This window comes from Aotus nancymaae, unplaced genomic scaffold, assembly GCF_030222135.1.
Source record: "Aotus nancymaae isolate 86718 unplaced genomic scaffold, 86718_ANA_hifiasm-v0.15.2.pri h1tg000049l, whole genome shotgun sequence".
NCBI lineage: Eukaryota > Metazoa > Chordata > Mammalia > Primates > Aotidae > Aotus > Aotus nancymaae.
This window is the reverse complement of record NW_026988463.1, coordinates 349926-364179: the sequence shown is the minus strand read 5'-3', so window position 1 is coordinate 364179 and position 14254 is coordinate 349926. Positions and strand designations below refer to the sequence as shown.

General features: G+C 62.4%; 1 protein-coding gene across 1 annotated transcript; it reads left to right on the top strand.

Annotated features, from left to right (window-relative positions):
- Positions 1–74: 74 nt before the first annotated feature.
- On the top strand, positions 75–3895 carry MRPL28 (mitochondrial ribosomal protein L28). Its single transcript, XM_012468754.3, has 6 exons — positions 75–259; positions 958–1252; positions 2048–2200; positions 2614–2748; positions 2835–2921; positions 3544–3895. The coding sequence occupies exons 2-6, from the start codon at positions 965–967 to the stop codon at positions 3649–3651; spliced, it is 771 nt and encodes a 256-aa protein (XP_012324177.3). The 5' UTR covers positions 75–259; positions 958–964; the 3' UTR covers positions 3652–3895.
- Positions 3896–14254: the final 10359 nt, after the last annotated feature.

Sequence of the window (14254 nt, the reverse complement as noted above, 5' to 3'; positions counted from 1 at the left end):
CCGGGGAGGGGAGATGCGACCCGGGTAAACGAGCCCCGCGACGCCCTTCGCGGAAACGCCGGGACCGCACATTGCCAACGGTGCCTTGAGCGGCTGCTGCTGTCTCCGCAGGGTGTTTTTCACGGTCCCTAAAGACGGGAGATGGGGCGGGACCAGAGGTAGACGGATGGGTTTTGTAGCCAGTCAGCGGTGGGAGAGGGTCAGGCACGGCAGATCGGCTTCCGGTTCCGGCGGGGCGTCGGGTTCAGAGCTCTGAAAGGTGGGCTCAGGCAGGTGTGCGGGTGGGGTCGGGGCAGCAGGGGAGGGGCAGGTGGGCGCGGGGCGGGGACGGGGTGAGAACCGGGGGCGGGGGTAGCGGGTGAAAGCCGGGGCAGGGGGCAGGGGGCGAGAGCCGGGGGTGGGGGGCGAGAGCCGGGGGCGGGGTTAGGGGGCGAGAGCCGGGGGCGGGGGCGGGGGTAGGGGGCGAGAGCCGGGGGCGGGGGTAGGGGGCGAGAGCCGGGGGTGGGGGGCGAGAGCCGGGGCGGGGGCGGGGTTAGGGGGCGAGAGCCGGGGGCGGGGGTAGCGGGTGAAAGCCGGGGCAGGGGGTAGGGGGCGAGAGCCGGGGGCGGGGGCGAGAGCCGGGGACGGGGGTGAGAGCCGGGGGCGGTAGGGGGCGAGAGCCGGGGGCGGGGGTAGGGGGTAGGGGGCGAGAGCCGGGGGTGGGGGGCGAGAGCCGGGGCGGGGGCGGGGTTAGGGGGCGAGAGCCGGGGCCGGGGGCAGGGGGCGAGAGCCGGGGGCGGGGGTAGGGGGTGGGGGGCGAGAGCCGGGGGTGGGGGGCGAGAGCCGGGGGCGGGGGCGGGGTTAGGGGGCGAGAGCCGGGGCCGGGGTTAGGGGGCGAGAGCCGGGGCCGGGGGTAGGGGGCGAGAGCCGGGGGCCGGGCCGGGCTGCGGCTGAGTGTGAGCCCCCACCTTCCTCCAGGCCCGCGATGCCCCTGCACAAGTACCCCGTGGGGCTCTGGAAGCGGCTGCAGCTGCGGCAGGGCATCTGTGCCCGCCTGCCCAAGCACTTCCTGCGCTCCCTGGAGGAGGAGCGGACGCCCGCTCCGGTGCACTATAGGCCCCATGGAGCCAAGTTCAAGATCAACCCCAAGAACGGGCAGCGGGAGCGTGTGGAAGACGTGCCCATACCCATCTACTTTCCCCGCGAGTCCCAGCGGGGGCTGTGGGGCGGTGAGGGCTGGATCCTGGGGCAAAGATACGCCAACAACGACAAGGTGGGTCAGCAGGCGGGCTTCAGGGGCTCCTCCCGGGGCTTGGCTGTGCCGGTGCTGCGCGGGGCACCGGGGGTACCTGGAGAGACGCCATGGGTCCTGGGGGTTACAGCCTGGCGGAGACACCGCTCCGGCGAAGGAGCGCGCTGAGAGTGAAGAACCGCAGTTCTGGCAAACAGGGCTGATAGAGCAGGGGTGAGGTGGGGTGATCCAGGCTCGGGGAGCAGCCAGAGGCCCTGGGGAGTCGGGGTAAAGTTAGGATGGGGAGGAGGGCTGTGTGTGGAGCAGAACAGGTAGGGGAGGCGAGGCTGGCGTTCGGCTGCCTGCCCACTAAACTCTCCTGGGACGCCTGTGAGGCCGTCCACCTCCTAATCTGTAGTTGATGAGGATGTGAGGGTCGGAGTCCTCTGGAGGGCAGAGCTTCGAGGCTGCTTTGGTGGCCTTCCTGGTGGGACTGTTGAAGCCTCTGGGGAGACTTGTGTCACCTCCAGCTTGGAATGTGATGGCCTGTGAACTGCAGGGTTGCCCGTATTTCTGAAACGCAGCAGCAACCATGCGGCAAGGGCAGGAACAGCCAGCTTGCTGGGGAGCAGCCCGCCTCTGGGCGTGTGGCCAGGTCCAGGGGTCAGGCTAGGGGAGCACGGGGCTGGGGGCCCAGCCCACCCAGCTCCAAGTCCCCAGCCTCACAGCAGTGCTTCTGTGATGGAGTTGCTCGGGGAGGGTGAGGGCAGTTCCCTAGGGCCCCCTTGGTCCGTAGGTGAAGCAGTAGCACTCACGGGGGCTCTCTCGCACGCTCAGCTCTCCAAGAGGCTAAAGAAGGTGTGGAAGCCGCAGCTGTTTGATCGAGAGCTCTACAGTGAGATCCTGGACAAGAAGTTCACTGTGACCGTGACCATGCGGACTCTGGACCTCATTGACGAGGCCTATGGGTTCGACTTTTACATCCTCAAGGCAAGCAGGGTGGGGTCTGCTGTGCCAGCCAGTGCACGGCGGGGTCTGGGAAGGGCCAGTCAGACGCAAGGGATCCCCAGGTCAGCATCACACCAGGGCACGCCGGCATCTGCGCAGGAGGGTCACTGGCAAAGCGTGAATGGGGCCACGCCCCCTTCTGGTGCGCGCCAGTGGGGTTTCCTGCCTGCAGGAGAGGCCGTTGCTCTGTGGGTGTCTGACTTGCCCGTGGGGCCTGAGTGAGCAGAACCGCCTCTCCCTGCTTGCTCTTTCCTGATCCCACCCCCGTGCCCGGGTGCTGGGGTGGCCCCGCCCGGGCCTTCTCCGGCATGTCCTGACACCACCAGCTGCTAGAGAGGAGCCCAGTGGGTTGGCTGGAAGGGTAGGAGGGTCCTGCCACCGGCGCCTCTTGCCAGACCCCAAAGGAGGACCTGTGCTCCAAGTTCGGAATGGACCTGAAGCGGGGCATGCTGCTTCGGCTTGCCCGGCAAGACCCCCAGCTGCACCCCGAGGACCCTGAACGGCGGGCGGCCATCTACGACAAGTACAAGGTGAGGGTTTCCGTCCCGCTCCCCGCGCCTGCAGCCTCCTGGCCCGGCCCTGGGCCTCACCGCACTTTCCACCTCTGCCTGCCCAGGAATTTGTCATCCCAGAGGAGGAGGCAGAGTGGGTGGGCCTCACGCTGGAGGAGGCCATTGAGAAGCAGAGACTTCTGGAGGAGAAGGTGAGAGTGTGAGCACCAGCCGCTGCTGCCCACCCAGGGCCTGGCGTCCGGGGCTGGGGAGTGTGCTGCCCAGACAGAGCTGCATTGGCTGGGCCTGGAGGAGCTGCTGCTCTGCACTGCCCCCGCAGAGGAGCACGGCCCGCTCCCTCCGCTCCGAGCCCCACCCTCTCCTGCCGCAGGACCCGCAGTAGGAGGGATAGGATTCCTGCATGGAGGCTTTGGTCGGCCACCAGCATCCAAGGGTCTTCTTCCTTTTGCTCTCTGTTCCCTGGAGGGCTCTGGGGCCTGTGGTGGCTGTTGGGACAAGGAGCCCCTGATGGGGTGGCAGCTGGCTGCGCCATTCCCTCTCTTTATGACCACAGGGACAGGACAGGGGCAGATGTGTGCCTCCAGTGTCCCCAGGGGAGGGGGCTCCTCATCTCACGGACAGGGCTCTGCCCTCCAGGGCCTCTCGTGCCCCAGTGTCCCCAGGGGAGGGGGCTCCTCATCTCACGGACAGGGCTCTGTCCTCAAGGGCCTCTCATGCCCCAGTTCCTCAGGTGGCAGTGCTGGTCCCGTTCCCACCAGAACTCCAGCTGCTCTGGGCTTCCCTGGTCTCACCGCGAGCCCCCCTCTCCTTCAGGACCCTGTACCCCTGTTTAAGATCTACGCGGAGGAGCTGATCCAGCGGCTGCAGCGGCAGGCACTGTCAGAGCCGATGCTGGTGCAGAAGAGAGCCAGTGGCCAATGAGCGCACAGCCCCTCCGTGCCTGACCTCCAGGCTCAGCTTCCTCGCCAGGCCTTTTGCACTGAGGATACAGATTCTGGGGGGCCATGAGGGCCACCGGTGGGTGGATCCTGCAGCTTCCAGCCCGGGGCCAGCTTGGCAGGGATCCCCAGGAGGCCTGGTGTCGACGAGGCCCTCCCAGGGGCCCACACTCGGGCAGTGCTGCTTGTGCCCATGGGGCCGGGAGCGAGTAAAGTCTGGGCCAGGCTGTGCGTGTGCATCTTTGCTTTGAGGACTGGCGTTCTCTTTGGGGATCCTGACCCTGTTACCCCTGCCCCTGCTGCCCGAGACTTCCGATGGGCCGTGGGCATTGACTCCGGCTGCCCATCCCCAGCTGAGCCGAAGAGACCGAGGTTCCACTCTGTGTCTTTTTTTTTTTTTTTTTTTTTTTTTTTTAAGACTGAGTCTCGCTCTGTTGTCCAGGCTGGAATGCAGTGCTGCAATCTCAGCTCACTGCAACCTCCGACTCCTGGGTTCAAGCAATTCTCCTGCCTCAGCCTTCCGAGTAGCTGGGACTACAGGGTCCCACCATCATGCCTGGCTGATTTTTGTATTTTAGTAGAGATGGAATTTCACCATGTTGGCCAAGCTTGTCTGGAACTCCTGACCTCAGGTGATCCACCCGCCTTGGCCTCCTAAAGTGCTGGGATGACAGGTGTGAGCCACTGCCCTGGCCCAGTCCTGTGTTTGTCTTTCCTCTGGTAGAGGGTCTGGTGTAGCTGGGGGTATCCAGGGTGCACCGCGGTGACACCCATTCCCTTTCTATTGCACATTCCTGTCCTTCTGGAACATTCTCCAGAGCCGGGGAAGGGAGGCTGTGGCCTGGCTCTGCTGGGACTGGAAGGAACCAGGAGGGGCAGGCCCTCAGTGAGGGCCGTGCTGGTGGCAGCTGCCTGAGTCAGGAGCCTCTGCCTGGTCAGCACTCTAGTGGCATAGTGGTACAGGAGCTGGGGGCGACATGAACTTGGAGGGCCTGTGACCTTGGTGTCCCCTCCTCTGCTACCTCCCACCCGATGTGCAGGGTGGGGGCGTGGCCAGCAGGAAGCCGGGCTGTTTACCCTAAGGCTTTTTCCGCCCTGAGGTTTAGGGGTGTCCGACCCTCTCCCCCAACCCTTACCTGGAAATCCTGATCCTCCAGACCCATTCGGTTCTGCCAGGGAGCACAGGGAGGGCTCCCCCAGCCACATGTGCAGGATGACAATGGGGGTTTATGTCCCCTGAGCCCAAGCCAGCCCCAGCTGGTGGCAGGATGGGGTGAAGTGGAGGCAGCTGCTCGACGGGCCTCATGGCTGATTGAGGGGCCCTGGCTCCCAAGGGGATGTGGCAGAGTCCAGAGGGAGTGTGCAGCTGGCCCTGCTGTACCTCAGAGGAGCCCGTGGTTCTTGGGGTCACAAGGAATCACTGGGTCAGGACCTGCCTGGTTCAGAGCCCTGGGATTGCTCCGAGGTCTCAATCTGTCCACACCTGGCACCTCTGCCCACGTGTCCTGGTGCTCCCTACACACCCGTGCCTTTGTGCGACACCCCTGCTCTGTGAATGAGCGGCCGAGGCAGATGGATCACCTGAGGTCAGGAGTTCAAGAACAGCTTGGCCAACGTGGTAAAACCTCGTCTCTACTAAATACAAAAAAGTAGCTGGGTGTGGTGGCAGGTGCCTGTAGTCCCAGCTACTTGGGAGGCTGAGGCAGGAGAATCATGTAAACCCAGGAGGCAGAGGTTGCAGTGAGCTGAGATTGCGCCACTGCACCCCGGCCTGGGTGACAGAGCAAGACTGTCTCAAAAAAAAAAAAAAGTATGAAAAGCAGACAGTGCTCAGCCAGCCCCTGCCCCAGCTCTGGGAGGCCATAAGGCTCAGCCAAGCTGCCCACACCGTGGGTGCTGTTCCAGGTCCCAGCTCTAGCCAGAGCTATGTTCTGGCCACTCCCTGCTCCCACCTACAGTTCCCATGTTCAGCCCTGAACTTAAGCCGAGCCCTCTCCGGCCCCTCCGCCTGCCCTGGCACGTCCCAGCTCAGGCCTGGCTGCTCCTAACTCACCACCTGCTCTTTCCCACCCCAGCCAAGGACCCAGGGCAAGCAGGGCTCCTGCCAAGGGTTTCCTGTGTCAGGCTCAGGGGGCCCCGAGGAGTTAGGGGCTAGACTTGGAGGTGGGCTAGTAGGCGCTGGCCTCGGTCCCCTGTGGGCAGTGGTGGGCATGTGCATGTCAGTGTGCTGACCTGCGTGGACTCGGTTGTGGGTCTGGGCCCAGGCTATCCACTGGCCAGTGGGAGGAGCTACGTTTGGCCTCAGCAGGTCACCTGTGCCACTCACCTCGCTGGAGCCCAGGGCTGTTCAGTCCTCCCACGGGGAGGCCAGGCCAGACAGATGGGGTCTGGGTTTTGGTCAGAGGCCACAAAAGTCCTTGATTGAGAAAAGGGTAAGAGGCTGTCAGTAAATGCTAGACCCATCCCTCCCCCAGGATCACAGTGAGCCAGGGACTGTACCCGCTCAGACATGCACATACTCAGGGCACGTGCGGAACCAAGAACTGAGCTGGGAACCGGGAGCTGACCTAGGAATGGCTGCTGGCCACTCTTCCTCCCTCCCTGCGCCCACACCTTCCAGAGCCAGGCCAGCCTGGGGCCACCGGGCCCTCCTTCCGCCGTCCTCACCAATCACACCTGTCAGGCTACTTCCTGAAGTGCTGGGCTCTGTCTCTGAGAACGTCCAGTTCCCTCACTGAGGCCTGCAGATCCTCAGGTGCCTAAGCGGAAGGGTGTCTGTGCAGGAGCAAGGTCAGCCCCACAGGAGGCAGAGCTGCCGTGCACTGGCCCAGCCTCTCGGGGCCCTCCGGGGCCGGGAGTCCCCACCGTGTGTCCCAGGCTTGGCAGAGCCCGTGTGTTTCCGTGACCACAGTCAGCCTCGGTGTTGGGCAGAGGCTGCACTGTGGATGTGACGGTGGGGTCGGGTGGACCCTCGCCTTGGCTATGGGCAGGGGTCCCTTGCGGGTAGAAAATCGGAGGCCTGGAAAGGGTGTCAGTGACCCCATCACTCCACCTAGAGATGGGGAAGCCAAGGCCAGGAAGGGTAGGGTGGAGTGGATGTGAGGCTGGCCTGGGGCACGCAGTCCCAACTCCATGCCTGACCCCTGACTCCAAGGGTCTTGCCTGCTTCCTGACTCCTGCTTAGGTGCACAGAAGCATCAGGATAGTGGAGAGAAGGGTGTGAAGAGCTGGCAGGCCCTCTCGGTTGCCTGGCACCTCTGCTCCTGCCCTGTGCCCGTCAGGGTGTTGGGAGCCCACGGGAGCTGCTGGGAGGCCACTGCATGTCCCGTGTCCCTGCGCCAGGCTGCGCCTCCACCCTCAGTCCTTGGCCACCCTCTCTCTCTCACCAGTGCCTGTCTGTAACTCTGCCCCAGACATGGGCTGGGTTGTGTGGGGCTCCCAGGCTCCCTCCAGTTCTTGTCCCTCTGACACCCACCAGCCATCCAAGCTGGAGCCCTGGGCACATGGCCACGCGCAGCAGCCTGGGCTCTGTGCAGTCTTGGCTCCTCTGGTGCAGTGCCCTGCAGCCCTCCCCAGGCTGGCTCCGTGCCCAGAAGGGCACTCCAGCCCTGGACCATCCTCCGCAGCCACTGCCTGCTGTCCTGGGCTGGCATCCCCGCCCACACCCAGTCTGCTGGTAGCTCTGAGCACAGTATGGGAGGGGCTTCAAGACTAGGCTCTATCCTGGGACAGGCAGCCCAGGACCAGGCCAGGCTAATGTGAGGAAGCCCAGAGCCAGGTCGAGTTCTGGTAGAGCAGCTGTAGCCCAAAACCCCTGGCGCTCAGGCCATGCCAAGCCCAAATCCCTGGGGCCAGCCCTGAACTCACTCTTGACTGTGGGATCCCCATAGACCCACGCTGCAGGCTCCCTGGGCTCTCAGGTCCCTCTGGCCGTGGCGACGGCCTCCCTGGGCTGCAGCAGCGCTGGCTTCTGCACAGAAGCCCACGGCTCACGCTTGCTCCTTGTGGCCCTGGAGCTGTTCACCACCAGATTTTGCTCATCAGGTGCGGGGTGGGCCCGGGCCAGGAAGGGTGACTCAGCTTCCCCGGATTAGCGGAGGCCTCCAAAGGGGCCTTGGCCAGGTGGTGCTACTGCAGGGCGCTTGGACAAGCCAGCACTGTTTCTGGCTGTCACAGGGCTGGAGGTGGGGGTGGCTCCGGGGATGCTCGGTGCCCTGCAAGGCCCAGGATGTCCACGGGTGATGCTTGAGAAGCCTGGTCTCCAGACACGGGGGGAAGATTGCTGGGGCGGAGGTTGCTGCGCGCTGGTGGGAAGAGGCGTTCTCGGGACGCAAGAGGGCACTGCGGCCCAGGGGAGAGCAGGTGTGGCCACGGGTGTGCAACTGCTGCGGACAGTCTGCTCAGCATGGCCAAAGTCCCAGAGTCCTGCCCAGCGGACTCCCTCCAGGGAGCAAGGCCACGGGAGGGGCCTTCAGAGGGCTTGTGAGGCGGGACGTGTGAGCACATGTGTGTGTTCCACGGGCCGCAGCTAGCGAGAGAGTGGCAAAGTGGATCGTGGGAAGATAAAGGCGGCAGCCTTTGCCGTCGGAGGTGGGTGAGAGCTTGGCTCTGCCCAGTGCGGGGTGGGGAGCTCTCCTTACTCTCCCACCCACTGCTCCCACCCTTTATTTTCCCACCAGACTGGGCCTGGCCTTCAGCCCCTAGGGCAAGCCTGACCTGAAGTCCTCCTCTCAGCAGGGGCTAGAAGGCCAGTGCTCCCACCTCCGCTGGGGGCCAGGCAGGGTATGGAGTGGCCCCGGACAGGCCAGGAGAGGGACAAGGACCCCACACACTGGACATGAATGAAACGCACGCAAACGCTTAACAGCTGTCGTGGGAACAGCTACCATGCAGCCGTGCCCGGCTCGTTCCTCCAAGGGGACCCTGGCACGGGCCCACGGGCAGCGCCGCCTGCTCCCTCTGCAGTCAGGAGTGGCTTGGGGGTGGCGGTGTCTAAAGGGGCTGGTTGCCATGGCTACCATAGGGTTCCGAGGCCCGTCATCTGGTCCCTGCTTCAGCCAATCGGCGGCGGGAGCCCGAGCTGCAGCCCAGAGTCACGCTTCTGCCTCCCAGCCACACAGTGGCCAAGAGCAGGGACCTGCTTCCTGGAGTGGCTGAAAGTGCTGGGATGGACGTCCAAGCCCATCATGGCGGACAGCGGGACGGTGGGGCAGGAGCAGGCCCACGGAGCCAGGCAGGTGAGGTAAGCCGGGCAGGCGGCCGGGCGGACAGGTGGGCGCGCCTCCTCGCCCATTGTTCTCGCGGCTGCGGCCCTGCCCTCGGCCCGCCCCACCCTCAAGCACAGCCCACGCGCAGCGCCGGCACCCTCACCCTGAGACCCTCTCCGGGCGTCCCAGGGAAGGGTCGGGGACGAGACAAAGGGAGCAGTGCGAGGCAGGACGAATCCCGCCGCACCACGGACCCCGGAACCGCCCTGGTGGGTCCTCCACGTCAGGTTTCACATAGAGGCGGCATCAAAGACCCCTGACCGATCCGGGCCGGTGTCCGGCCACTGCTCCAGGGCTAGGCGACAGGCCATGTCAAGTCAGTGCCGTTTAAGCAGCATTTTTTCGAGAAGGAAAAAAAAAACAGAAAAGCGATAAAAAAAAAAAAAAAACCGTCCACCTATGACGGGGAGCGGCCTGCCCAGATGGATCAGAAGCGCCAAATCCCATTACTCGGGACTTCAGGGACAGGCCCTGCAAGGGCAGCTGCGATTAAGAGCTTGTCAATGGAGTCTCCTTTGGAGATCAAAGCGGGGCGTGCTTGTGTGTGTGTGCGCGCGTGCACGTGTGTGCGCGTGCATGCGTGTACGTGCAGGAGCGGACGCTGTAGGTGACAGTGGAGAGGTCATGCCCGCAGCACCGTGGGGCCCATGTGTCACCTGCGCGGCCGTCTCCAGGCTGTTGGTGTCCTTGCTGCTGTGCGCAACGCATGCGGACCCGGCAGGGGGCCCGAGCCGGGCACCTGGTCCCAACACCCACACCCTTTGGAAGGCGGTCCGAAGGGCCTCCGCCTCTTCCTAGAGGCCATCCCTTCCCTGAGTTCTGCCCAGAGGAGGCCGGCAGGAGCCGTGCACGCAGGCCGAGACGGGCCGAGCCGGGTGTGAGGGCAGCCGTGGCTGTGTGTCTTCCCCCTGACCACGCCCTGCTGTCCACGGAGGCCTTGAGCTCTCAGTTGGCCTGGCAGGCGCGCCCTGGGGGTTCAGAGCTCCCGCCGACACGATTGTGAGGTTATTAGGTAAACTCTGAGAAGCAAATCTTTTAATCCACTGTGGCTAATCCAGTGCACTTTTGTTTGCCACGACAGACGCTGCCGCAACAAAGGGGCCGGGGGCCCCGCACACACAATCACACCCTCAGAACTTGGCTGCGGCCTCGGGGTTCCTAGGCAGCCGAGAGAGAGACATCTCGGGACAGCCGAGCAGAGGGAGGCAGCGGAGGGCACAGGTGGGCGGGGCACAGGTGGGCCGGGGTGAAGGCAGCTGCCCGCCGGGCCCCGCTTCCTCACCTCCCATCCAGCGTCCCCTTGCCAGCCCGAGGGGCAGCTGCTGGGGAGAGTCGCGTGGAGGGACAGATGAGTACCAGTGGTGGGGGGCGGCAGCACGGGGAGGGGCCTGTGGGATGGAGGCTCTCAGGGTCGGGAAAGGCGTTCGGTGAGGGAACAGCGAGGATAAGGATGGGTCGCCGTGGCGGGGCAGGAGTGCCCCAGCAAGGACAGGAAGCAGCCTGAGGCTGCCTGGGAAGGTGCGGCTTCACCTGCTGCTTCCCAAAGTAAGTCCGAGGCTCCTCAGGGGCGTGGCTCCTGCACTTGGAGGCCACTTTTTTTGGGAAAACTGCACTGAGGTTGGGAAAGGCCAGCGGGCCTTTCCCTGTGCTTGAGATGTGCCTGGGACACCAGACCTGGGCCACAGCCAGCCGTGGGCCGAATCCCACCAGCCGGTCTGTCAGGGAGGGTCACACACGAACCTCTGGGGCTGTGAGGCCAGGTCAGGATGGTCACTTTGCCGAGGGGACACTGGCTCAAGGAGGTGCCTGCTTTGCCCAAGGCTACAGGCTGGCCCCAGATAAGGACAGGCACTCAGGTCTCCAGGGAGGCAGGTGCGGGGCCGGGCCCACCGGTGCCCTGATGTCTGTGGCTCCCAAGTGGGGAGGTGTTGGGTGGTGGCGAGCTGCTGTCCCCTCCTCCTTCCCCAGCCCCTGAGGCCCGGCGGGTGGTCAGTGGTTCTTCTGACCCTCCAGGCAGGCCTACTTGACCATATCCTGGCATCTACCTGGCCCCAGTCCCAGCTCCTGGACCTCCTGGGGTCAGAACCCTTCAGAAAAGCAGCTCGAGAGGACTCCCTCAGGACACCAGGAGGTGTGGACAGTACCCTGGGACAGAGGGGCTGCCTCGGGGCCCACCAGCTGGCTCAGCCCCCACCCTGCTGCCAATGCTTTTCTGTTGGCCTTGGCGGCCTGAACTTTGACCCCTGGAGGCCAGCAGGGATGTGGGACTGTCAGGTCTGCTGGATGGGGCTGTACACGGGCGACGTGGAGGGCAGCTCTGGGGTCTGCCCTAGGGAACAAGCATGGACCTCAAGGCAGTGGGGACAAACACTGTGGCCACAGCAGCCATTTATTTTTTTCTTTTCTTTCTTTCTTTTTTTTTTTTGAGATAGAGTCTTGCTCTGTTGCCCAGGCTGGAGTGCAGTGGCACAATCTTGGCTCACTGCAACCTCTGTCTCCTAGGTTCAAGCGATTCTCCTGCCTCAGCCTCTGGAGTAGCTGAGACTACAGGCACGCACCACCATGTGCAGCTAATATTTGTATTTTTAATAGAGATGGAGTTTCACCACGTTGGCCAGGCTAGTCTCGAACCCCTGACCTGAGGTGATCTGCCCACCTCGGTCTCCCAAAGTGTTGAAATTACAGGCATGAGCCTGGCCTAATTTTTTTATTTTTAGTAGAGACGGGGTTTCACCACGTTGGCCAGATTGATCTCAAACTCCTGACCTCAGGTGATCCCCCCACTTCGGCCTTCCAAAGTGCTGGGATTACAGATGTGAGTCACCACGCCTGGCCTCACACAGCAGCCGTTTCTCTGGGCCCCTGTCCCACACTGGCTGAGTGGTTTGCCCTCCACCTCTCTGTGGGTGGGTTGTCCTGACCACAGGTGCCCAGTTGATGGTGGGTCCTGGGAGCAGAGGCCGTCAGGTCATCCATGGCCATGGTGACAGTCGCATGGACCTAACTTTGGAGCCAGGGCATTTGAGGCAGGGCCCTGCTGCCCTTCCCTCTGGCCCTGCCTTTCGTGGAGTCCAGGATCACTCCTGGGGCATCTGCCCTGCCGAGGCAGTGTTGGCTGCAGAGCTCGGTGGACAACTCCAAACAGCAAGCATGCTGCAACACAGCTGGGAGACGCAGCTGCCAGACAGGTGCGAGGGTGAGAGACGCAGCTGGGAGACGCAGCTGCCAGACAGGTGCGAGGGTGAGAGGAGGAAGGACCTGTGGAGGGGCACAGCAGTGTTAAGGTGGCTGCCAGAGGTGGAGGCTGGGGAGGCCCCAGCCTAAAGTGACACCAGGATCTGGGCTGGCCCAGGAACCCACGGCAGAGCGTGTCTCTGAGGAAGCTGGTGGAACCCTCACGCCAGGCTCCAGTCCACCTTGGGGCAATGTGGCTGCCATCAGCTGTGACCACCACCCCGCTGGACACGGACACTGCCCATTGGTCGGCTCCACCCCTCAGGGCCTCAGCCTCGGTGCCCCTCTCCTTCCAGCGGGTTGCACAGGCCGCTCCACGTAACCATATCAGTAACATCACTGCAGAACATTCCTGAACATGCAAAGAAGAAAATGGAACACAGTGGGCCAGGTGTGGTGGCTCATGCCCATAATCCCAACACTTTGGGAGGCTGAGGTGGGCAGATCACAAGGTCAGGAGTTTGAGACCAGCCTGGCCACCATGAGGAAATCCCATCTCTACTAAAATTAAAAAAAAAAAAAAAAAAAAAAGCTGGGTGTGGTGGCAGTTTCCTGTAACCCCAGCTACTGGAGAGGCTGAGGCAGTAGAATTTGCTTGAACCCGGGAGGTGGAGGTTGCAGTGAGCTGAGATTGTGCCATTGCACTTCAGCCCAGGCAACAAGAGCAAAACTCCATTTTTTAAAAAAAGAAAAGTAACACTTGGACCATTTTGAGTCTTCTTGCCTTTATAAACACATTTCACGTTTTCCTGTTACTTGTTTTTTATTTGTTCAGAGTCAGGCTTTTGGTGTTTGTTTGAGACAAGAGTCTCGCTCTGTTGTCCAGCCTAGAGTGCAATGGCGCGATCTCGGCTCACCGCAACCTCCGCCTCCCGGGTTCAAGCGATTCTCCTGCCTCAGCCTCCTGAGTAGCTGGGACGACAGGCGTGCATCACCACACCCGGCTATTTTTTGTATTTTAGTAGAGATGGGGTTTCACCATGTTGATCAGGCTGGTCTCAAACTCCTGCCCTCATGCTCTGCCCACCTCGGCCTTTGAAAGCACTGGGATTATGAGTGTGAGCCACCATGCCCAGCCTGAGTCTTGGAGTTTCGCTCTTATTACCCAGGCTGGAGTGCAATGGCACGATCTCGGCTCACCACAACCTCTGCTTCCTGGGTTCAGGCAATTCTCCTGCCTCAGCCTCCTGAGTAGCTGGGATTGCAGGCACGCACCACCACGCCCAGCTAATTTTTTGTATTTTTAGTAGAGACGGGGTTTCACCGTGTTGACCAGGATGGTCTCGATCTCTTGACCTCGTGATCCACCCGCTTCAGCCTCCCAAAGTGCTGGGATTACAGGCTTGAGCCACCGCGCCCGGCGCCCGGCCCGTCTTTTTTTTTTTTGAGATGGAGTCTTGCTCTGTCACCAGGCTGGAGTGCAGTGGCGTGATCTTGGCTCACTGCAACCTATGTGTCCCAGGTTCAAGTGATTCTTCTGCTTCAGCCTTCTGAGTAGCTGGGACTACAGGCAGTGCGCCACCACGCCCCGCTAATCTTTGTATTTTTAGTAGAGATGGGGTGTCAACATGTTGGGCTGGATGGTCTCGCTCTCTTGACCTTGTGATACGCCCACCTCGGCCTCCCAAAGTGCTGGGATTACAGGTGTGAGCCACGCACCTGGCCTCTGGGTCATTTTTTATAAGTGGTCTTCCTCAATTAAGTGGATAAACACATTTAAAGCATCAAACCCACTTTATTATTTTCTTAATTTAATTTTACTTTTTTTGAGACAGGGTCTTACTCTGTTGCCCAGGTTGGTGTGCAGTGGTGCAATCGCAGCTCACTGAAGCCTCCAACCCCTGGGTTCAAGTGATCCTCCTGCCTCTGCCACCCGAGTAGCTGGGACCAACAGCGTGCAACACCATGCCCAGCTAATTTCTTATATTTTTTAGTAGAGATAAGCTCTCACTATGTTGCCCAGACTTGTCTTGAACTGCCGAGCTCACGCGGTCCTCTGGCCTTGGCCTCCCAAAGTGCTGCGACTACACCATCCCTGGCCTCTACTTTATTTTCAAAGCATTCCTTATAGGTTGGGCGTGGCGG